Below are 22,124 nucleotides of genomic sequence, written 5' to 3'. Positions count from 1 at the left end.
ACTGAGAAAGGATTCTGGCTGCATCAAAGAACTGGCAAACTTTTAAAAAAAATAAAAGGCTATACCATTTATATGGTGTATATGTACACCATATACAACCAAAGGTTAATTATACCATTAGTATAATCATTAAAAATAAGCAAACACACATTGTAACATGTATTCCACTGGATATACCACATGTCTATGCCATGTTTTGTTTATCCATTCATCTACTGATGGGCATTTGGGTTGTTTCTATCATTTGGCTATCAGGAGTCATCCAAGTTTTTGTTTAAACAACTTTTTTTTTCAATTCTTTTGGGCAAATACCGAAGAACAGAATTCCCAAGTCATTCGGTAATTCTATGTTTAACCTACTGAGGAACCACCAAACTGTTTTTCCATAGCAGCTGCACCATTATGGACCTCTAGCAATGTATGAGGTTTCTGATTTCTCCACATCCTTCCCAACACTTATTTTCTGGGATTTTTGAATTTTCTTTTTCAGGCTGTCCTATGGGATGTGAAGTGGTATCTCACAGTGGTTTTGATTTGCGTTTCTCTAATGACTGATGATGCTGAGCATCTTTTCATGTGCTTGTTGGCCATTCGTATCTCTTCTTTGGAGAAATGTCTATTCAAGTCCTTTGCCCATTTTCAAAGTGGGTATTGTCTTTCTGTTGTGGAGTTGTAAGAGTTCTTTAGACATTGTGGATATTAGACCCTTATCAGATACAACTTTCAAATGTTCTCTCCCACTCTGTGGGTTGTCCTCCCCATCCCTTGACAGGGTCCTTGATGCACAAACATTTTACATTTTTATTAAGTCCAATTCTTCTATTTTTGTCTTTTGTTCCTTGCTTATGCTTTTTGTTGTCATCTCTAGAATCCATGGTCAAATCAAGATCATGATTTGTTTTCTCCTAAAAGTTTTATGGTTTTGTTCTCCCATTTAGGTCTTTAACCCATTTTGAATTAACTTTTGTATATGATCTAAAGGGCCCAACTTTATTTTTTTGGATGTGGATATTCTGTTGTCCCAGAACCATTCATTCAAAAGATTCTTCTTTCCCCAAGGAATGATCTTGGCATTATTATTATTTTTTCAAGATTATTTGAGAGAGAGCGCGCACGAGCATGGGGAGGGGGAGAGGGACAAGCAGACTCCCCACTGAGCAGGGAGCCTGATATGGGGCTTGATCCCACGACTCTGAGATCATGACATGAGCTGAAGTCAGACGCTTAAACGACTGAGCCCCCCAGGTGCCCCTTGGCATTCTTGTCAATAACCAATTGCCCATGAATGTGTGGGTTTACTTCTGGACTCTCTATTCCACTGATACATATATGTCTAGTCTTAGGCCAGTAGGCAGTCTTGATTACTGTAGCTTTATAGTAAGTTTTGAAATCAGAAGAATGCATCTTCCAACCTTGTTCTTCAAGATTGTTTTGGCTATTTAGGGTTCCTTGCAATTCCACATGAATTTTAAGATCAGTTTTTCCATTTCTGCAAAAAAATAAGGGCTATTGGGATTTTGACAAGGATTACACTGAATCTACAGATTACTTGGGGGAGTACTGCCATCTTAATATTAAGTGGAAGATGACTTAATCTTAACAGCAAAATTACAAATGTCATTATCAACTTTATTGGAGAAAATGCTGTTTTGCAGTTGAGGGCAGTACATCTGCATGGAATCTCCCCTTAAACTCATCTAACAAAATTAATAGAACTACATCACACAAAAGGTAGCAGTGGTAGACTGGGAGAAATGCAGCATAACCCAGAATGACTTCTGTACACTCTGAAATGTAAAAAGAGTCCTTCCATCTGATTTCAACAATTTTAGCAGTGTAGGAAACAGGATTATACAAGAGTAAATCAAAGTTTATGTGACCAAAGAACTGAGGAGACAGACAAGTCTCCTTTGTTCAATCTGCTCTCTCCCCAACTCCTGCCAAGATAAATGAGAGGGAGCTGGGTAGGTTTTGGTTTTGTGATTTATAACCAAACCACAGACCTGGGACAAGGGCCTTTCACTTCTTCCACAGAACTGTTTAAAACATTAACTCAGTGGAAGATGCTCAAAGTTTCCAAAAAGGAAACATTCCAGGAAAGTAAGGAAGTGATAATCAGCATATTCAACTTTTGCCTATTTCCCCTGGACCCAAAAATGATCTACTCCTAAAGGCTTTGAAAGCAGAGCCTCTACTTGGAATAACACTCCTTACCCTGTGTCTAAAATTTTCCATACACTTCTGCAACCATTTTCTCTTTCTGATAAACTCTGTAAGGTTTATTAAACATAACCTTTTAATATATTAAATGTTCCTTCATGTCCCTGGTTTTAGTGTTTTAGCAGTGCAGTTCTGCCACAAAGGCTGGCAGTTAACATGTGGTATTCCCAATGAAGTAACATGGACATAATAACATTGTCTCTGGACACATCTCTCAGCTTCGTCACAGGCTACTTCTGCCCAATTCCAGTGGAACAGTGTGAACCTCAGAGCTTCTGCTGGAGATAAGTCACAATAGGGTCCAGGTCAAGGCAGCTCCCATGGTTCACCCCGGGCCAAAGAGAAAGTTGCCCCAGAACTTTGTTCCTTGAAGAGAGAAACTATGTCTAACTCTAAATCCCAATAACCTCTCACCCAGCTTTTGGTATCTCTTTTACACTTAGCCTACAAGATTGGATCAGTAGGTATCAATTAAATATAGTGATCATCAGTATCTAATCTAAAGATCATTAGAATCACCTGTGAAACTTTCAAAAGCTACAGGTTGGAAGGGTTGCCCAAGATTTATTCAGCAGATCAAAGAGTGGTATCCAAGCATTTCCAGCTTAACATATTCCACAGGTAATTCAGTTGAGAATCTAAATCTTCTAAAGAACACTTCCTTCTCTAAAATACACTTTGACTAACTAATTTTCCTTAAGAGAATAATATGGCCAGATTTTTTTTTTTCCCCACGGGGGAGGGTTTTCTTCCCTGGGGCCTCTAAGAGATCTGAGTCCTAAACTGGGCTCAGGCCCCGCATTTCCAATACAACTAGACAAAAATCAGCACCACCCTTACAGCTGGCCTTCATATCAACCCAGTCATGAGTATTAATCACATTTTTAAAATTTTCTGTGTCTTACGATGTTTTGACATCTTAAAAACCTTGCTGGTGGGGAGAGACTGCCCATCCCAGGGCTAGCTAATTCCTAAAGATGGTAATCAACTTACTTGGGAGCAGCCTCTCACATCCAAACCAATCAACTCCTTTAATGCTCACAGACCAAACCAATATTTTCTCTGCCCTAAATCATCCCAGGGCCAGGGACCAGGCAACTAGAGACCACCGCTATAGCCCAAAGCCCACCAGAATTATTGAAACTAGCCTAGACTGTTTCCTCTGGCCTGCCTTACCTTTCTCAAAAATGAAGGCTCTGACCTAGGCTTTCCCCCTGTCTCCTGCTCTGCCTCTTGATCAAAACCTTCCCTGTGGGGGCACCTGGGTGGCTCAGTCGTTAAGCGTCTGCCTTCGGCTCAGGTCATGATCCCAGGGTCCTGGGATCGAGCCCCGCATCAGGCTCCCTGCTCCACAGGAAGCCTGCTTCTCCCTCTCCTACTCCCCCTGCTTGTGTTCCCTCTCTCACTGTCTCTCTCTCTCTCTGACAAATAAATAAATAAAATATTTTAAAAAAAAACAAAAAACCTTCCCTGTGGCCCCATGTGGCATGGCATACCCTCTTCTAACTGGAAATATAACAAATTCTTCCAATGGCATTGGCCTATGTTGTCACTCAGTCACCTCTATAAATTAAAACCCTGCGGGTATAAATGAGACACTCCACTCCAACCATGCCTCTGTGCTGCCACTACTCTTGTGCGGTTCACTGAACTAATCCAATTGGAAACCATATTACAAAGTATTCTAGGTTTCCAAAACCATAAAGAAAAAGCTCTTGGGAGTTCTATTAGCATTTGAAACTCAACACTCGCAACTAAAGGTAGTATGGCCCAGCAATTATATTCTTAGATATACACACAAGAGAACTAAAAACACACAACTCCTACAACATTGTTCACAGCATTATTCATAATAGCCAAAAAAGTCCACCAACGGATAAAGAGAATGTGGAGTATCCATACAAGGGAATATTATTCAGCCACTAAAAGAAGAACCAATTCATGCTACAACATGAATGGACCTTAAAGACATTCTGTTAAGTAAAAGCCAGACCAAAAAAGGCCACAATGGCATTTATAAAAAGTGAACAGAACAGACAAATCCACAGGAACAGTCGCTTGCTGGGGCCAGGGTGCTAGGGAAGAGGGGAAGGCGAAAGGGGGAGTATCTGCTCCTGGGTAGAGGGATTTCTATTTGGATTTACAAAATGTTCGGGAATGACATGGTGACGACTGCACAACCTTGCGAATGTACGAAAAACCAATGAACTGTACACTTTAAAGAGGTGAATCTTACGGTGTTACGTCTTGAAAACAAACCCAGCTGAAAGTATTCTCGTCCTTCCAAAGCTGCTCCTTCTCCTGTGTTCATTATTTCAGTAAATGGAACCACACTCCAACTCCAGACGCTCAAGCCAGAAAGCTACAAATCTTAACGCGAACGCCTAAGTACTTCTCCATCCTTTCCGCTCCAACCTCCACTCCAGGCCACGCTCACTTCTCCTGTGGATCACAGCCTTCTCCCAATGGCTCCCCCGGCCTCCAGTCTTGCCTCTCCAGATCTTTCCTCAGGTGCGCCGGGGCTCCAAGCACTACCGGCAGCTAGAAGGTCCTCAAACTGGAGCCCGCGGCGAACCCCTCCAGCGGCACTTGACCGCGCGCACTAGCCAGCACCGAGGGCGGGCGGCTGCTCCCTCACGCGGCCACCGCCACCCGACCTCCCGGCCTCCGTACGCTCGCTACCACCTCGGCCAAGGGGTTCTCCCGCCCCGACCGGCCGCGCTCGGCGCGTCTCCAAGACCCTCCCTCGGGCAGGTGCGCTCCGAGGTGCCGTCCCTGCCTCCGCAAACATTTCCTGTGGGAACCATGGTGGACCCAAACTTCGACTAAATACTGCGGCGGTGCCCTTAACTTACCCTGCCTGTTCCTCAACACTTAGCAGACTTCGCAGGGCGCCGCGCACACTTGGGCCACTCGGGCCTCGAGCGCCGCCCTCAGCCGAGCCGCTCCCGCCTCGAGCCGTCCGGAAACGCTTCCAGCCGCGCGCCTGGGCCGCGGAGGACGACGGGAAGCGGGCCTCCCGGGCCGCTCCGCGCCTGCGCGGGCGCTATCCTCCGCGGGGGGCGCTGGTTGGCGCATGCGTAGGCGCGAGGTTCTCCGTTGAGAAGGTGCCTCGGCGGCGCCGGAGGTAGGAGGAGTCGGGCTTTGGGGCTGGGAGTGTGCAGTTTGGAGAAGGTCCAGTCACCTGGGGCCTTTCTCGCTGCCGGGGTGAGGGAGAAGAGCTTTTCTCGCTCGCGGTGTAGCGGCAGGAGCCGCGCTCGGGTGGAGGGGGCTGAGGGCGCCTGGAGGGAGGAAGGGTGAGGCGGGTATCGGGTACCCACCGGGTCACGGCCCGGGGGTCAGGCTGGCGATCGGAAATCGCCGTCCGGCTTCGTAGCCGCCAGAGTCGTTGGCAGCCCTCCCCCAGACCTAGCCCCCCGCCCGCTTGCGGTGTGTGTCACAGGGTCAGGGGGAGCGGGAGGGTCCGCCCCGCACTGCCCACTCATTCATTCCGCGCCAGCTGCGAGCCGGGCGGCCCGGCGGGTACCAAGCCGGCGTAGACGCAAGTCCCCAGCCCTCCAGAGACTTGCTGCGTCCTTCGGCAAATACTGAGCGAGCACGTATAGGAGGTGGGCTGTTGTCGGACTAACGTCACAGGCCCGTGGAGACGCCGCGGGGTGTGGAGGGTGGAATCTGCTCTAGCTCCCCACGTCCCACGGGCTCGATTCAGGCGCCCGGACACCGGTCCCTGCACTGATCCCTGCAGCCTCCTCTCCCACTGTACCAAAAAGTCTTTGTGGTTGAGTGACTGAACAAATGTCGAGCATTTTTTTTTGTTTGTTTTACAAATCAGGTGTCTGATCAGCCAAAGAGAATATGGAGTAAAATAGATGAGCCTGTGCCCTCCTTCAGTTTTGACCTTAGTAGGGGACAGAAAATAAGTGAATAAAAATGTAGGTGTAGATGCCCTAGAACCACCCGCTTGAATTTGATCTCAGCCCTGCCACTTCAAAAGTTGTGTAAAGTTAAGCCAGTTCTTCATTCTTGGACCTGACTCCTTGCTGTAAAGGGAAGACAGTAGAGTCTACGGAATAGGATTGTCATAAGAGCTACATGAGTTAGACTCACAGAGCAATTAGACCCATGCCTGGCATACCGTAAGCATTCGAGATATGTTATAACAAATGATTGTAATTTGTTGTAAGTGTGATTGTGAAAACAATGTGTGATGATGGAAAATAATGGGAGTGGAGGGGGTCCACTTGGATAAAGGATGAGGGGAAGCTTCTCTAAGGAGGTGACATGGAAGAGGAGGATGGGCTGGCCATGCGAAGTAGATTACAGGTATGCCTGTCTGCCCGGCTCCGCAAAAATAGGTGATTAATTGGACTACTCCAATGGAGGAGATTGCACTTTCTGTCACTGGGTCATTCAGTTTTGAATTCTGAATCCCACTAAACTGTGCCAGTGTAAATAATTACGCCCACAAGGCCCAGGCTTTGCGGTGGTCACCATTCCAGTCACTTGAGTTTGGAGAGCTCTTGCTGAAGTGAGAGAGGGTGGAGAAAAGTGGCCCTTTTTTGATTTGGAAACATTGCTCATACCAGTGAAGGATGAGCCTCTCCTGTCTTGTTTCTTCCCAAGCATTCAAGTGCGTATTCTCTCCACTGGCTGCCCTGCACATTAAGTTGCCTGCACATTAAGTTGCCTGTTGATAGGGCCTAAGAAAGAGTTTTTCTGCATTTAGCCATCATCTTGTTTCTGTGGTGACTGCCCTTCATGGGATTCATTCCCCAGATTTCAGTAAAAACAATACTCTTCCAAGATGCTCACGTTCTTTCTCTGATGGGTTTTTAGATCCCTCCCCCTGTGTTGTATTGTGATATCCTGTAAGACCACAAGTTTGTGTTAACCAGGCCGTACCTGAGTATTTGACACAGATATTGTTACTCTGAGGACTTTGCGCATACCCCACATCCTCTTGTACCTTCCTGGAAGAAATGGCATAAAATGTGGTGTCTGCCTAATTACGTTTAGATGCTTTTTGTTTTCCACAGATGTGACATTAAATGAACCAATGTGTTTCATCACTATGGAGATCTTGGAGAATCACCTGAGTGTGAAGTTCCTATGTATCCTATCTCAGAGGCATCTGTTGGACAACAAAAGCTCTCAGATGTGAACTTTAAACGTGCTGTTTAACAGGGACTCAATGTGAAGATAGGCATTTTAAATCCTTATGGAGGGGAAGGCACTACTTTTTGCTCAATTGTGCAAACTCTCCAGGTGTCCTAGTGAGAATCAGAGAGGAGCCTTAATGGAGCTGCAAGTGTGAATGAGGCCTGCTAGGCTCGTTCTCAGGCCCCCCAGATAGACCTCACACCTCTGAAGACCACCTGCAAGCCTTAAAGCTGGCCAGATGATGGATGAGTCAGATGATGATTTTAAGGAACTCTGCGCCAGCTTTCTCCAAAGGGTGAAAAAGAATGTCACCAAGGAAGTGTCGGGGGAAAGGAAGACACAAAAGGCCTCCAACAGCACTCAGATAAGCAAACCGAAAAGGACCAAACCAACTGCTACCAAAGGCAAAACCCTTCAAGGCCCCAGGGAGAAGAAAACTCAGTCTGGCAGCCAGGCCCCGAGGACTAAAAAGCAAGGGGCACGCAAGTGGCAGAGGAGTGAACCCACTCGCCCTGAGAACGGAGAGGGAAGTGTGCTTGCCTCTGCTGTGCTCCAGGAGGGTGTGCAGAGCACCCAGACAGGTAACTGGGCCAGAACCACTGCCAGGATGTTTCCAGAGAGGAAACCAGAGGTGACTGTACTGATCTAAACCAGGGGTCAGAAAACTTTCTGAAAAAGGCCAGACAGCAAATTATTTTGGCTCTGCAGCCTTGGTCTCTGCAACTTATCAACTCCCTAGACAATCTGTAAGCAAATGAATGGGCTGTGTGTCAACAAAACTTCATTAAGAAAAACAGGCAGCTCCCTGAGGACCATAGTTGGCCAACTCCTGTTTTAAACAGTGATCATAAAAAATATAACCCCTATGTGAATTTTCTACATGATTATGTTTGGGGCCCTGTGCCCTTTTAGAATTTCTTATTAATGTTTACATTATGTATTTGACACAAGTAATGTGAACATGAAAATAATGCTGCTTCTCTCATTTTCTTGAATTCCTTCCAGAGTGGGTAAGTTGCAGTGGTGCCAGCCAGTTCGGTAAGGCTGCTCAGAAGGCAGTAGGAAGCTGCCAGATAGGTTTAGATCCCAGGAGAATCTTTAGGTCCTTCCTTTTTTCCTCCTAACACCTTTGTTCTTTTCTTTTCCTTTGTTTGCTTGAAGCAGGTTTCTTACCCTGCTGCCTTTGGTGTACTGAACCATATGTTTAACATGCATTCTTCAAGCAGAACTGAGAACCAGCCTTGCATAGGATCTTTAGGCTCCTGTGTTCTGTTTCTAAATATTTCTCACCTTCACTTCCTGATCTTAAATGGTATTTTTTACTAGTGTGGTCAGCATGATCTCTCAGTGGAATAGTGGTAAAGAATTAGCTCGCAGAGACTGTTGCAAGGCTTCGGTAGTGTTACTAAAACATCATTGGTCCTTCAGGTCCCTTTGGGAGCAGTGAAAGCTATGCATGATTCCCCCGAAAACCGCACCCCCACACACACCTGTGAAATTGGCATAAACCTGCAGGGGCTTCACGAATCCCCACCAGAGGCCACCTGTGGACACCAAGTTAGAGGAGAACTTATGACCTAGGAAGATAAAAATGTTTGTCATTAATATTTCTTTAATAACAGCTTAATAGAAAGAATTTACATTCTGTAAAACTTACCCTTTTAAAGTGGGCAGTTCAGTGGTTTTAGTGTATTCACAGAATTGTATAATCGTTACCACTGGCTAATTTTAGAACATTTTTATCACTCCAAAAATAAACCCTGTGCTCAGTAGCAGTCACTCCCTGTGCCCCCTCCTGTCACAGATATTTATGACAGGTCTATTTATATTACTTCCAACGGTGAAGCTACCAGTAATCAGTCCTCTCACACTTGAGAGTTAAACCTCAACTAGTTGGTAAGGGACCCCTTGAAACTTGGGTCTAACCTGTATCTGATGGAAGAGTCTTTGTTTCTCCAGCTAGAACAGATGGCTGTGAATGTTTTCCTCTTTGCCAGAGGCTGCTCCGGACAGCAACTCCCAGCCCCCTCCTTCCTGTCTGACAGTGACGGCACCAAGTCCCTCCAAACCCCGGACGGCAGAGTTGGTCCTACAACGAATGCAGCAGTTCAAGAGAGCAGACCCCAAGCGTTTGCAGCATGCTTCGGAAGGGAGCTCTCTGGAGGCTACACTTGAAGAAAAGGCCCCAGAGGGCCCTCCAGAGGAGATGACAGCAGGGAATGGTATGATGGGAGTTTTGTATATTCCCATCAGGGTTAAGTTTGGACTCTGGAGAAAGGGGGAGAGGAAGGAACCCGCATTCCTTGAGTTGCTGGTGGGGGTGGGTGCTCTGCCTAGCACTGTACCTTGGCCACTTCATAGTATCTAGCCAGAGAATGAAGGGTCCCTGGGGTCATTTAGCTTAGGTCACTTAGCTTCTTTGACAAGGTACCTCTTCCTCTTTTTATTTTGACTTTTTATTATGAAATTTTTCCCATACAGAAAGGTAAAAAAAAAAAAAAAATACTACAATAAATCCCCATAACCTCAACCTGTACTTAACAATTGTTAACATTTTGCCATATATTTTTTATATCTCTAAATATATATGATTCTTCTATACTATTCGAAAGTAAGTTCCAGACATCATGATACTTCCCCCCACAGATCTCCTACATGATCACGGTGCTCTTGTCACACATAATTCCATAATATTGCCTAGTGTCCAGTTCATATAAAAATTTCCCCACTTGTCCCAAGGACAGCTTTATAGCTGGTTTCTTTTTTCCTGAGCAAGGATCCGCCAGAACTGTAAGTCCCACACACTGCATATGCTATAGTCCATAGTCTCTTAAAGTCTAGACTCTGGAACAGTCCCCTTGTCTTGTCCTGTTTGTGTTTGTTTTTTTTTCATGATTCCAACTTTCAGAAGAGTCCAGGGCAATTGTCTTTCTGAATTTCCCACTTTGTAGATTTGTTTGATTGTTTCCTCGTGGTGTTGCGTAACCACTTCCTATAGCCCCTGGAGTGCATCACAGGCGAGTAAACCAGAAGGCCGGGTGGCCCCAGGTGAAGATAGCTTGGCGCCAACAGTGCAGGTGCTATGCAGGGCACATTGTACCACCCCAGAGGCAGGTCAGATCCCTGGTTCTCTTCTTTACCCCCTAAACGACATAAGCCCTCATCTCTGGTGAAAATATACCAAAGGGGAAGAAATAGGCAGAAACTGTATTGACGGCCCTACGGCTACCAAGTCTGTAGTCCCCTGGTAGTGCGTTTGCAGACTGCACTCTGGGATTCTCAGGCTGCCTCTAAGGTCCACACAGGCAGTGGTGGGACATCTGCCATGGCGTCAGTCCCTGCAGCACCAAAGGGGTGCATCGGAGTTGCTCAGCCAGGACACGAGCTCAGCACCTGCCCTACACGTGCCTCAACTGTTTCCATAGAGCTTCACGGGATACCCAGTAATGCTCAGTGTTCAGGACAGAGAAACCATTTCTTTGGTTTTTTTTTTAAAAAATGGGGCACCAAAATGAAGTGTGATGCTTTTCTGGCTTCAGTGGAAAGAGTGCTAGGCCACAGGAATATTCAAGAACTGGGGATGTATGAAGTTCTCCGAATCCCCCGTGAGTGCTGAGGGTGTGCTCCAGCAATATCAGATGTGACAGAGGGCCGCAGCGGTGGGCCTGGCCACTTGGGGAACCACCTCCACACTAGAGTCAGTCAGTCCATCCTTCTGTCTGCTGTGGGAAGGAGAATGCGTTTTAAGAAAGGGGTTTCACTTTGACCTGGTTCTTCTAGGATGGGCGACAAAAGGTCCTAGCAGTAGGAAAGGCTGAGCTTTGAAGAGAAAACCTAGACTTATTGGAATAGGAGTCTTGTAAGCCTGGAACGCCGGAGGTAGACGACTTTAGCAGAAATGAGTAAAATGAAAGGCTCGTTCTCTAGGACCTTGCTACTCAAACAGGGGTCCTGAACCGGCAGTCTCCTGCCCTGGGAGTTGTCCCAAATGGGGAATCTCAGGAAGCTCCATCTAGACCACTGGGATGCGAACCTACATTTTAACAAGCTTCCTGGGGGTTCTTATGCATATTACAGTTGGAGAAGTATGCCCCGGGAGCCCTGTTTGTGTCCACCCTCACTGGACGGTACTGGCAGGGGGCAGAGCGGTGCTGGGTCTGCTCTCTCCGTGCTCCCTCTGCTGTCTGTGCACTGTGAGCTCTGACGGGCGGTGCAGAGGTCTGAGGGTGCGCTCATCCTCATGGAGACCATGCCTCCTCACAGGGTCTGGGCCCGGGCTTCCTGCCACAGAGAGCGATGCTGCGGTGGCCTTGGCTCTGCAGCATGAGTTTGGGCAGCAGCGAGCACCCACACACGAGGCTAACCTGGAGGAGACGGGGTTGTTCTTCTGCCAGATCTGTCAAAAGAACCTCTCAGCCATGAACGTGACACGAAGGGAGCAGCACGTGAACCGGTAGGAGCAGCTTGACTCTCGCCTCTCTGGGGTCACCTCTTCCATGGGTGTGACAGACCCAGGGGAATCTGCAGTGGGAATCCTGACTGTGACCATAGCACCCCAGTGTTGGTGTCAGCCTGTCCTTACTGGTTTTTTAAACGGTTTTGTTGAGAGATAATTCCCATATTACACAATTCATCTTCTTAAAGTTAACAATTCAATGGCTTTTAATTACTATAGTCACAGAACTGTGCAGCCATTACCACAGTCGATTTTAGAATATTTTCGTTACCCCCAGTAAAACCCTGTCCCCATTAGTGCTCACTCCCCATTCCCCCCCTGCCAGCCCCTGGCAGCCTCTGCGGATTTGTCTGCTCAGGACGTAAGTGGAATCACACAGCATAGCCTTTGGTGTCTAGCTTCCTCTCCTCAGTGTAGTGTTTTCAAGGTTCATCCAGGTTGGAGCACAGATCAGAATTTCGTTCCTTTTTATGGCTGAAAAATACCATCTTGTGGGTAGGCCACGTCTTGTTCATCCGTTGATGGCTATGGACTGCTTCTGCCTTTTGGATGTTGTGAATACAGCTGCTCTGACCATGTGTTTCTCGTACTAGTTCGAGTACCTGCTCTCACCTCCTTGCGGTACAGACTCAGGAGTGGGATTGCCACTGTCTGACGTGTCCTTGCTCTCTTTAGCCACCTTCGCTAGCAGAACCAAAATTTAGGGTTTGGAGGCTGACTGCAGGCTGTGTGGAGTTGGCTTTGGGAGAACAGGCTGGAGCCCACACCCGTCCTTGCTGACATGGACGCATGGTGCCAGCGGAGAGGGTTCTCGCGTGTTTCCTCTCTTCCTCCAGGTGCTTGGATGAGGCTGAAAAGGCAGTGACACCGTCCACACCTCGGATCCCCGAGTGCCCAATTTGTGGCAAGCCCTTTGTCAGCCCAAAGAGCAGAATCAGCCACCTGAAACAGTGCGCAGTGAAGATGGATGTGGGCCCGCAGCTCCTGCTCCAGGCTGTGCGGCTGCAGACAGCTCAGCCTGGCGGGGCCTGGGGCACGCTGGCATCGAGGTGAGTCAGGTGGAAAGGAGGAAAACCTGAGAAATACTCTGATTTTTTCTTTTTAAAGCTTTTTGTAGCTTTAGAGAACAGTAGAGCCCTAGAACCCTCCTTGATTCTGGAAATGAAACATTTGAGGAGGAAATCAGGCAGTCTCCACCGGGACTGAGGAGGAGAAAGATTCTGTACCTTCGAAATGGTCCATGTGGGCGTGTCTGCAGAAAGGACTGGTTGGACTGGTTTCCTAAGGTCCTTCCTGAGATTTTTCCATTCTCGCGGTCCCACCGGTGTCCCCTGGAGCAGCGAGCAATCTGCTAACGCACTTCACTGTGTCCATTCATCCATTCCGGTGTCGCGTGCCATGGCTTCCGTCTCTGTGCGGCCCGAGTCTCCTACTGTCCACGGAAGAGGACTCTGCACAGTTCACAGAGTTGGCAAGACAGAACCACAGGCCTTTTTTTTTTTTTTAACGTGCATGAATTAAATGCTTAGGTGTTGCAATAGGAGGCCTCGCTCCTAGCTGGGAACAAGTCCTTGGCGTGCAAATCACAGGCCAAGCAGCTCCGCTCCCCTCCGTACTGCCCCTGGCTCTGTGGACGCCACGTTACAGGGAACAAACTAGTGCAGGTCCTGGACTTCTGTAGGTTTGGGCCTTCTTTCCTTTGACAGCTGTCAAGAGCAAAGGGAAGGCCAAGGGTGGTGGCTCTGTTTGTCCTGGCCACTGCCTTGCACACAGGTTATGGGCATCTGAGCTGGGCCCGTGGTGAGACTGGGTGGGCAGAGCTGGATTCTTAGCTGGTGAGCCTGTCTATATCATAGCACATCAACACTAGCATCTCAGAATTGGAAGCCTTAAGGCCCTAGCATAGACATTATCTAAGCCATTGCTTGCCTTTTGCCAGGACTGGATGGGAACCACCTACTCAGATGAAATATATCTGCTTTTTCAATACCTGAGAAGAGAAACGAGATGTGTGTGGGTCCTAGAAGGTTGATAAAGTAGAAAACTCTAGCAAATGGACACCCTCACCTAGGCTTTGAGCCTCCTCTCTGCCCAAAGGCCAAGCCTGGGGTGTGTGGAACTCTGGGGTAGTCAGATGCTGGGACAGCTCCTTGCCTTCTGGGAGGCTGTAGTTATCGTGTGGGGTTCCCGGGAAGTTGAACTCAATTAGGCCTTGCTTAGATCTTCCGAATTGATACCTGAGGTTCTTGAGCCATCCCGGGCCCAGGGGACAGCATGAGCTTTGGCAAAGGGCGCTTTCCAGAGCACGCCCACAGCTGGGTTTGAGCTCCCAGTTTTTCTCTCGCCTTTGCCCTCCTATTTCTTGCTCAGCCTGTTGGGGTTCACCAGGCAATCTAGGTTCTCCAGCTGGAAAATCCTTTAAGCAAATCTCCTCCAAGCCAAATGCTGCTGTACACTGACTCCCAGGCCGGCTGACCATGTTGGTGGTCGAACCTGGGAGGCCTTTCCTTTGGGCCTTGGGCAGAGGAAATGCCCACAGACCCCTGCGGGAGGGGAAAGGATCCTGTCATGGCCAACGTGGCCAGGACTGCCTGAGGGGCATCTGAAGTGTCAATGGGCAGAAGTTGGTGGAATCCAGGAAGCTGACTCAGAGCCACTGAGTGCTGACTCCTCTGGAAGGGTTTGGCCACAGCTGGGTGTGCAGGGACCGCTCACAGCTAACCACTCATACCAGGCAACAGCTGGCTCAGCAGGGTAGCATCACGTAGAAGGACCCAGACCGTCACCTCTCTGGACTGCACTGCACTTGGCCCAGGATGGTGTGAGCTTGCACGAGGCAATAGGATAAGCACAGTGAATGCCCAAAGCAGTCAAAGCCTCTGTCTAACGGGTCCACATTTATCCCTTTTCTCTCCTACCTTAGAGGAGAAGGGGTCCAGGCCTCTCTGGTCCAGCAGGGATGCCCTCAGAACAGGAAGTGCTCACACCTCTGGCCTCGCTAACTTTTCTGTTTGGCTGCCTTTTAAGCTTCAGCAGTCATGTTGGAGGTCTGAAGCGGAAGGGAGCCACCAACAGGAAGGAGCTGCAGAAGAAGCGGAAGGTCAAAGAGCCCGAGGCGCCGTCCGAGGACCTGCTGGTGGCCATGGCTCTGTCCCAGTCCGAGATGGAGCGGGAGGCCGTGCCCACGGTGCTCAGGCTAGAAAGCGCTTTCCCTGAGAGGATAAGACTGGGGGCAGGTAGGTGTGGCCCCTGGCTGGCAATGCCTTGCCACACCGCTGCTGGCCAAAGGTGACCACTGCTGGGCCTCAGGGTGTGTGGCAGCTCTGTCACTGACCCTGTGTTTCTGTTTACCTTCAGAAAAGAAGAGTCGTAAGAGGAAAGCACCTTTATGCCCTCCCCCGTTGTTAGTCCAGGACCCGGAGACCACACGGAGGCAGACAGAGGACCGAGTGGCCCAGCTCTTCGCGGAGGAGATGGAGCTGTCCAGCACGCCGCCACTTCCTGCGAGCAGGATGGTAAAGGAAGAGCTGGAAAAGGCCAGCCAGCATCTGAAGCAGAACTTTCTGTGGGAGGGCAGCGCCCTGACTGGGGCCTGGGCTCTGGAAGCCTTCTACACCGCAAGCCTGGTCCCTCCCATGGTGCCCCAGCGGCCCGCCAAGGTGGGTCCTCCCCTCTAGGCATGCGGGGGGCTCTGGGCAGAGGCGGCAGTCAGGACGGCGGGCCTGGGCATCAACAGAAAGTCCGAAAAGGAGGGAAGGGCAGGAAGTCCGGCACGCGTGCTGTAGCGTGTTTCTCTGTGCGGCAACTGACGGCTCTCCTGGGAAGAACAGGGAGGCCCGCTGGTTCCCAAATGTATCCTGTTCCTGGAGGGTTTGTTTGAAATGCAGTCCGGGGCGCCACCCCCAGGGGGCTGGTATAATCTGCGTGTGGCGGGGCCCAGGAACCAGACAGGCTGCTGCAGGTGGGCCTGGAGTCACTGCATGCTTGAGGCCATTGAGATACCATTAGGGGGACAGGCCCCTCAGGGACCTTTCTGCTGATGTAGACACAACAGGCATGGCCTTCACCGTGACAGAGAAGCCTGCTGAGGGTGATGGGAGAAAGCCTCCCAGGGTTGTTCTGGGCTGTGGCTGACACTCTCAGGGGCCCTCTGTGTGGTGGCTGCTGCAGTGGCCACACAGTCACGTGGCTTCCTGACTTCTTTCAGGGTCTTACCCAGGAGCCCACGCTGCCGCCAGTGCTGCCTGACGAGCCAGAGCTGGGTGTGCGAACACCACCTGCTCTCCCCAGTGCCCCGCCTGCGGGCCATGGCCCTGGGAACCCCTCACCCTCCGCCAGCCAGAGAGAGCACCAGGCCCTGCAGGACCTTGTGGACCTGGCGGGAGAGGGGCTGAGTGCCACCCCGTGGCCCTGCAGTGGGGGCCTGGCCAGCTCAGGAGGGGCCACAGGTGAGACCCTGGATGGGACACCTGGGCCAGCCCCGCCCTCCCGGCCCTCCTTCCCTCTGGCGGTGGCCATGACCAGCTAGTCCCTGGGGCCTGGGGACAGCCGCTGAGATCCGAGGTGCCCTGGCTTGTCCCCATGTGATGGGGAGAACACAGTCTCTGTAAGTGCTTTCCTTTTGTTCCTCAAAGATGGATGTCATACAGGTGAGTCCGTCACAACTTTAACCAAGGACAAAACCCTTGCCCAGAGCCAGTGATTGTGCAGACTCTCTGGTTTTACTACCTGTGTCCCTCTGGGGAGCGGGGAAAAACTCAGTGGGTGGTTCACTCACAGTGAAGAAGCCCTCGGGTAAAGAGCATCTCCTGGGCGCCGTGGGGTCGGCTGACAGACACTTGATGCTCTTTCTCGGAGACTGACGTTGCCGGGAGGTGATGTTCTTTTAACCTGTGGATCCTTCTCTCAGGGATGGATGTGTCACCCACTGGCCTTCCACCGACTGGGTTTGTCCTGCCACCTAAGGAAAAGCCCCCAGAGAGGGACAGCCAAGCTTCGGTAAGCACCGGGGCTCCTTGCTGTGGGCTGTGCAGGCTGGCCCTGCTCCCCACTCCGTGGTCCTGGCCACCGGAGCTCGTCCTCTGCTCCGCATGGTCAGCTCCCAGCTGGCCTCCAGAGCCTCGCATGAGTCCGCTGGCCCCCTCGACAGCCTCTGAGCTAAGCCAGGCGAGAGCCCACGGGAGCCTCCTGTTCCCCTCTAGGGCTCTGCCACGAGGCTTTTGTCCCTTCTGTCCTTGAACTCTGGGGGCACCTCAGTAGCCCGGCCCCAGGAGCCTGCTTTGTCCTGAGAGCCCGCAGGGATCCCCATTGCTCTGTGAGGTGGCCTCATGCCCCAAAGTTTCATTCGTTCGTTCAGGACCAGCTGTGCGCCTCTGACGTGCAGGTCCCAGCTGGTCTGCAAGTAAGGGTTCACGTTCTGTGTCAGTGACGCTGGGTTGGAAGTTGGGTTTTCCTCAGAGTGGATGTCAGCCTGTTAGTATATCGGTATCAGCCAAACACTTCACCCCAAGGTCTGCCGGATGACCGCGGCGCGTAGGCAGAGAAGGACCGAGACTCTTCTCGGCCGGGTACCCGAACGGCGTGGGCTTGGGGTCCCTGCCTGTCACACCGGGGCCGCACACGGCGCTCGTGAAGCGCTCGGCCCAGCTGTCGTGCCTCCCCTTGCTCACCACCCCCCACCCGCCCCGTGTTAGGCCAGGGGACTCAGTGTAATGGAGAATTTGAGAAAGAAGCTAGCACCCCTGAAGTTGGGGAACTTGCTGTGAGACCCGTGTGCTCCCCTCCTTCCAGCTCACCCTCGGCTTGCTGCTGGCCGACTTCAGAGCCATGGTTAATAACCCACACCTGAGTGACGTCCAGCTGCAGACGGACAGTGGGGACGTGCTTTACGCCCACAAGTTCGTGCTTTATGCCCGATGCCCCCTTCTCATGCAGTATGTGAGTACGGCCCCCGCCCCTCCTCCCTCCCGCTGCGTGTGCTTTCTCACACTCCCCTCTGGCCTCCTGCCCCCTTTGCTCCCCTCCGCGCCCCCCACACATGCACCCGCCTCCCTCCCTCCCTGTCAGTGTACCTGCCTCCGTCCGGACACGTTTGAGGTTAGGAAGTGCTGTGAGGAGATGAGCTGAGGATTGGGGAACATCAGATTTCTTGATCGGTTGAATAAAAATCCATTTTCCCTAGAACTGTTCCCTTTTCCTCTATTTCTGTAATTATGAAGTCCTAATCGACCTGCTGACAGACATTTCTATGCTGACCTGTGCCAACATGCATTGGACTTCAATGTCGTGCTGCAGGAATCCGGGAAACTGCTGCTGGTCTCTCCCAGAAAGTTCTCGTGCCTCTGATGTGTCTGTCAAGAGGGAACCAGCTGGGTGCTTGAACCTCTATCACAGTCCGATTTTGCCAAGAGAGAAGTTATAGGGCCTGACCGCAGAGTTCCTGACCAGCAGCCCAGCATGAACCTCTGTGCGGCCCCACATCACGTCTGTGAGGTTGTAAACCTTCTGCACTTTACTTCATTCTCAGGTGAACAGTGAGGGCTTCTTCGCCGTGGAGGATGGCGATGTGCGGAGCCAGCGTGTGCTGCTGAGTGACGTGAGCACCGAGGCCACCCGGGCGCTCCTGCATTACCTGTATGCCGCGGACCCCAGCGTGCCTCCCCGGCTGGCCCCCAGCCTGGGCGCTCTGGCCCACAGGTCTGACGGCTCTTTCCATGGACCTCCTAGCGTGTGACATTAACGACGAGCACGAGCAGGTTGATGGCTCGCAGGGGGCTCAGGGCTGAGTCCTTCCTGTACCTGTTAACCCCGGGTTTATGCTCAGTGGTGACCTTGCCTGGGACGTAGTGACTGGCAGTCTGGCCAGAATGGACACTGGCAGGAGAGCCCAGTGCTGGCTGAGGATGGCCTCTGCCAGGTCACGTGGCTCTTAGCTCCCTGGGTGTGATGAGGGGTGGTCCTCAGCCTCAGCTGCCCCCAGGTGCTGCCACTCCTTGGTCGTTCGGCCACAGAAGCTGAATGGTGGCTGTTCTTTCCCAGGTCCCAGGAAATAGGAGTGTCAACAGGAGTGTAATGCCTAGTGTAACTCCCGTGGGTTTGCACGCACATTCTATCTCCTGACAGGGCTGAGGGCCCCTTGGATAAAACCGTGTTCGCCCAAGGCCCTGTCATCCCTCCGGTGCACTTCTAGGAAGGGATCAGCTCGGCCTCTGGGGTCCTGAGTGTAGCCTTCAGACCAGGGAGCCTTCACGGAGGCGGCAGGCTGATGTACCCCTCGGCCCGGGCTGACTGGGACAGGTTTGGTCTTTGGGATTTGCTTCAGGTGCCTCTCAGGGCAGCACGCTCTCCAGCTTTGCAGCATCACCAATTCCTGTCACCTTCAGCTCAGCCCGACGCACCCCTTTGTGTTTGGGCAGTAGAGGTAGTGAACCCTGCCCTGAAGGTCCACGAGTCTCTCCTCGAGCTCAGCAGCCTGGGGTGTTGCTGGTTGGGAGCACAGGCACTGTGGCTGCAAGGGAGCAGGGGAAGGGCCAGGACCGAGCACGGTTGTCCTCCCTGCCAGGACTTGTGCTCCAATCCTCGCCTGTGCTGGGGTGTCTGGCTACCGCCTCTGCAGGGCAGTGATGCGTGGCATTTCCTGTTGCAGGTTTGGTGTTAGTGAGCTTGTTCTTCTGTGTGAACAAGCCCCTGACGTGAGCGATTCAGAGGACAGACCGTGGAAGGAGAAGGAAGATGAGGATTGTGAAAGCCGCGCGGAGAACTTCCAAGAACTCTTGAGGTCCATGTGGACAGATGAAGAGGAAGAAGCGGAGGCTTTGTTGAAATCTGAGAGCCATGAAGAAGACAGAGAAAAAGTGAATGAAGCAGAAATGGAAGAAATTTATGAATTTGCAGCCACTCAGCGAAAGCTGCTCCAGGGGGAAGGAGCTCCAGAGATCAAGGAAGAAACTGACCAGTTCGGGGACGATGGTCCAGCATCTGCGCAAATCTTAGTGAGTGGCCAGGTTAGCCAACAGCCAGAAAATGCAGAACAGATGGAACCGTCTGGTGAGGGAAGAGAAGAGGCCCCAGCCACATGGAAAAGCGTGAGACAGTCCACGCCCCTGCCACTCAAGGGCCAGTGTGCGGACGAGGAGAAAGCAGGGTCCCCAGAGGAAGCACTGGGTCGTTCCAGATCCCCTCGCCCTTCTGGGGGCTGCGAGGCAGGGAGAAAGGAAGGCGTGTTTTTGTGCTCAGCAGATGCTCCTGAGGCCTGGCCATTTTCATCAACTCCCAGAAAATGCTGTGGACTGTCCCAGATAATGAGCCATCTCCAGGAAGGCAGCGGCACCGTCTCAGGAAAGAGGGCGGGGAGCCCCTCTCCCCCTGCTCGCTGGCAGACACCCCCATGGCGCCCATGCCTGTCACAGCCCCCTGGGGGCCGGAGTCCCGGCCGGCCACATCCTCGTCCTCATCTTTGGGGTGAGTCGCCCTCACCAGGGCCCCAGCTGCAGGGCAGAGCTTCCAGGGGGGCCGCCCAGGACTCCCCAGCAAAGCAGAGGAGGGGCAGGAGCCTCCTCACGTTACTTAAAGATCCAGGCCTCCAGAAGGACAAAGAACGTGGTTCCTCATTGGAATGCAGAAATAAAGGGGTTCTGGTCTCCCCAGAAAAGTCTCCATCCATCGACCTAACCCAGTCAAAACCTGGACATTTGAGCTCCAGATCTCAGAATACTCCATCCAGCAAGAACAGAGAAGATGAGATTATCCTTTTATTGGATTCAGATGAAGAGCTAGAGCTAGAACAAACCAAAATAAAGTCCATTTTCAATGGTCCCCTGGAAGAAAGGAAAGTTCTAGAAGTTAGCCCCAAGTCTTCTGAGCTGTTTTCTGTCATCGATGTCGATGCAGATCAAGAACCTTTCCAAAGCCCAGCAAGAAGAGAGGCTTCCCTGCAGGGTGGGGAGGAGGGGCCGGCAGGGAACTGGGGCTCTGTGGGGGGCAGAGGGACCCCTCGGCTGTCGTGTGACCCCGAGAGCGGCCCCGAGGAGGACAGCACCACGGATACCTCATGGCTCGTGCCCGCCACGCCACTGGCCAGCGGAAGCCGGGACTCTTCCTCACAGACGCAGATAACAGGCCTCAGGTCCAGGGCTTCGGTGGATCACATGGCTCAGGTCAAGCCCTGGGCCCCGTTAGAAAACAGGGGTGGCCCCGAAGCCGCAAGTAAGTTTCCGGTCATCACACCCCAGATGTCGTTGTCATGCCTGGTCCCCGTCCGTGCAGGCAGCCCTGATGGCAGGAGCCCTTCCAGGCCCCACCCCGGGCGCCACCAGCACTGCTCTCTGGCTCCCTGTCCCATCTCTGGCGGCCTCGCCGATCTCAGCGGGCAGCCCCAGAAGCGCTCACCCCCCGGGCCAAGCCTGCTGAGCCAGGCCATCACCAGTGAGGTGGTGGAGGTGGAAGACAGCGAAGATGAGCAGGAGGCGGCCTCCCGTCGGGCGAGCAGCAGCCCCCTGCTGGACGGCGACCCTCCGATCCCCCTGGACGGTTGCCACTGGCATGTGGAGCCCCTCTCACCGATTCCCATTGACCGCCTGAACCTCGAGCGGACCGGCCCCCTGAGCACCAGCGGTCCGGGCAGTAGGGCCAGGGAGGCCCCAGACCGCCGCAGCTGCTGCTCCCCCCGCCTCCCGGGCACCGCCCCCGCCCCAGGAAGCCGCGCCGGCCGCACAGAGTCTCAAGAGAAGGCCCATCGGGCCGGCTCGCCTGGGAGCAGCAGGCCAAGCTTTTTGAACTCCGCTCTGTGGGACGATTGGGATGGAGAGGAGCAGAAGTCACCAGAGCTCCTTCCTCCGGCCCAGGGGCTGAGTGCTGATGTCGCCGCTCTGAACTCAGAAGGGCTGGAGTCGCCAAGTGAGTAGTGGGAGCGTAGTTGTTACACTGCTTTACGCTAAGGGGCTGGAGGGGGCAGTAGAGACCGCGCGGGGTGGTGGGGCTGCAGGGCCTGCTGGGCTGCGGCGAGCCTCCTCCCCACCCTCCCCTGCGGAGGGAGAACGGGCTTGCCCTTAGACGTGCTGCTTAGCCAGTTCCTCAACCTGCCTGGGTCCCGTGGCTCACCTGGGCCCCTGTTAAAAACCCCCATCTGTGGACCCCACTCGAGAATACTGAACCAGTGCTTCTGAAAGGCCAAGGCAAGCACCTCAGGTGCACTTAAAATCGGGCAAGCGTGGTTCCTCACAGTTACACAGAGCGTTGCCATGAGGACCCAGCTGCTCCCCTCTAGCCCCTTAGCGTAAAGCAGTGTAAC

General features: G+C 52.1%; 2 protein-coding genes across 6 annotated transcripts in view; one reads left to right on the top strand and one right to left on the bottom strand.

Annotated features, from left to right (window-relative positions):
* The window catches only part of DNASE1 (deoxyribonuclease 1), a 44,453-nt gene extending 39,253 nt beyond the window's left edge, over positions 1-5,200 (bottom strand). For all 4 annotated transcript variants that reach the window (XM_032397703.1, XM_032397700.1, XM_032397702.1 and 1 more), the window contains exon 1: positions 5,076-5,200. The gene's annotated coding sequence lies outside the window, so the exon portion shown is untranslated. The remainder of the gene's footprint in view (positions 1-5,075) is intronic.
* An 83-nt stretch (positions 5,201-5,283) lies between these two features.
* Positions 5,284-22,124, top strand: part of SLX4 (SLX4 structure-specific endonuclease subunit) — a 21,808-nt gene continuing 4,967 nt past the window's right edge. The window contains exons 1-12 of one of the 2 annotated variants that reach the window (XM_032397697.1): positions 5,284-5,347; positions 7,257-7,961; positions 9,378-9,602; positions 11,644-11,833; positions 12,673-12,885; positions 14,864-15,072; positions 15,194-15,495; positions 16,044-16,284; positions 16,746-16,834; positions 17,627-17,773; positions 18,363-18,532; positions 19,482-21,730. In XM_032397697.1, coding sequence (XP_032253588.1) covers positions 7,619-7,961; positions 9,378-9,602; positions 11,644-11,833; positions 12,673-12,885; positions 14,864-15,072; positions 15,194-15,495; positions 16,044-16,284; positions 16,746-16,834; positions 17,627-17,773; positions 18,363-18,532; positions 19,482-21,730 — 4,378 coding nt within the window. In that variant the 5' untranslated portion in view covers positions 5,284-5,347; positions 7,257-7,618. The other variant, XM_032397698.1, reaches the window with a different exon arrangement.

Source organism: Phoca vitulina, unplaced genomic scaffold, assembly GCF_004348235.1.
Source record: "Phoca vitulina isolate PV1807 unplaced genomic scaffold, GSC_HSeal_1.0 scaffold102, whole genome shotgun sequence".
NCBI lineage: Eukaryota > Metazoa > Chordata > Mammalia > Carnivora > Phocidae > Phoca > Phoca vitulina.
The sequence above is the reverse complement of the archived record's forward strand: the minus strand, read 5'-3'. Positions and strand labels throughout refer to the sequence as shown.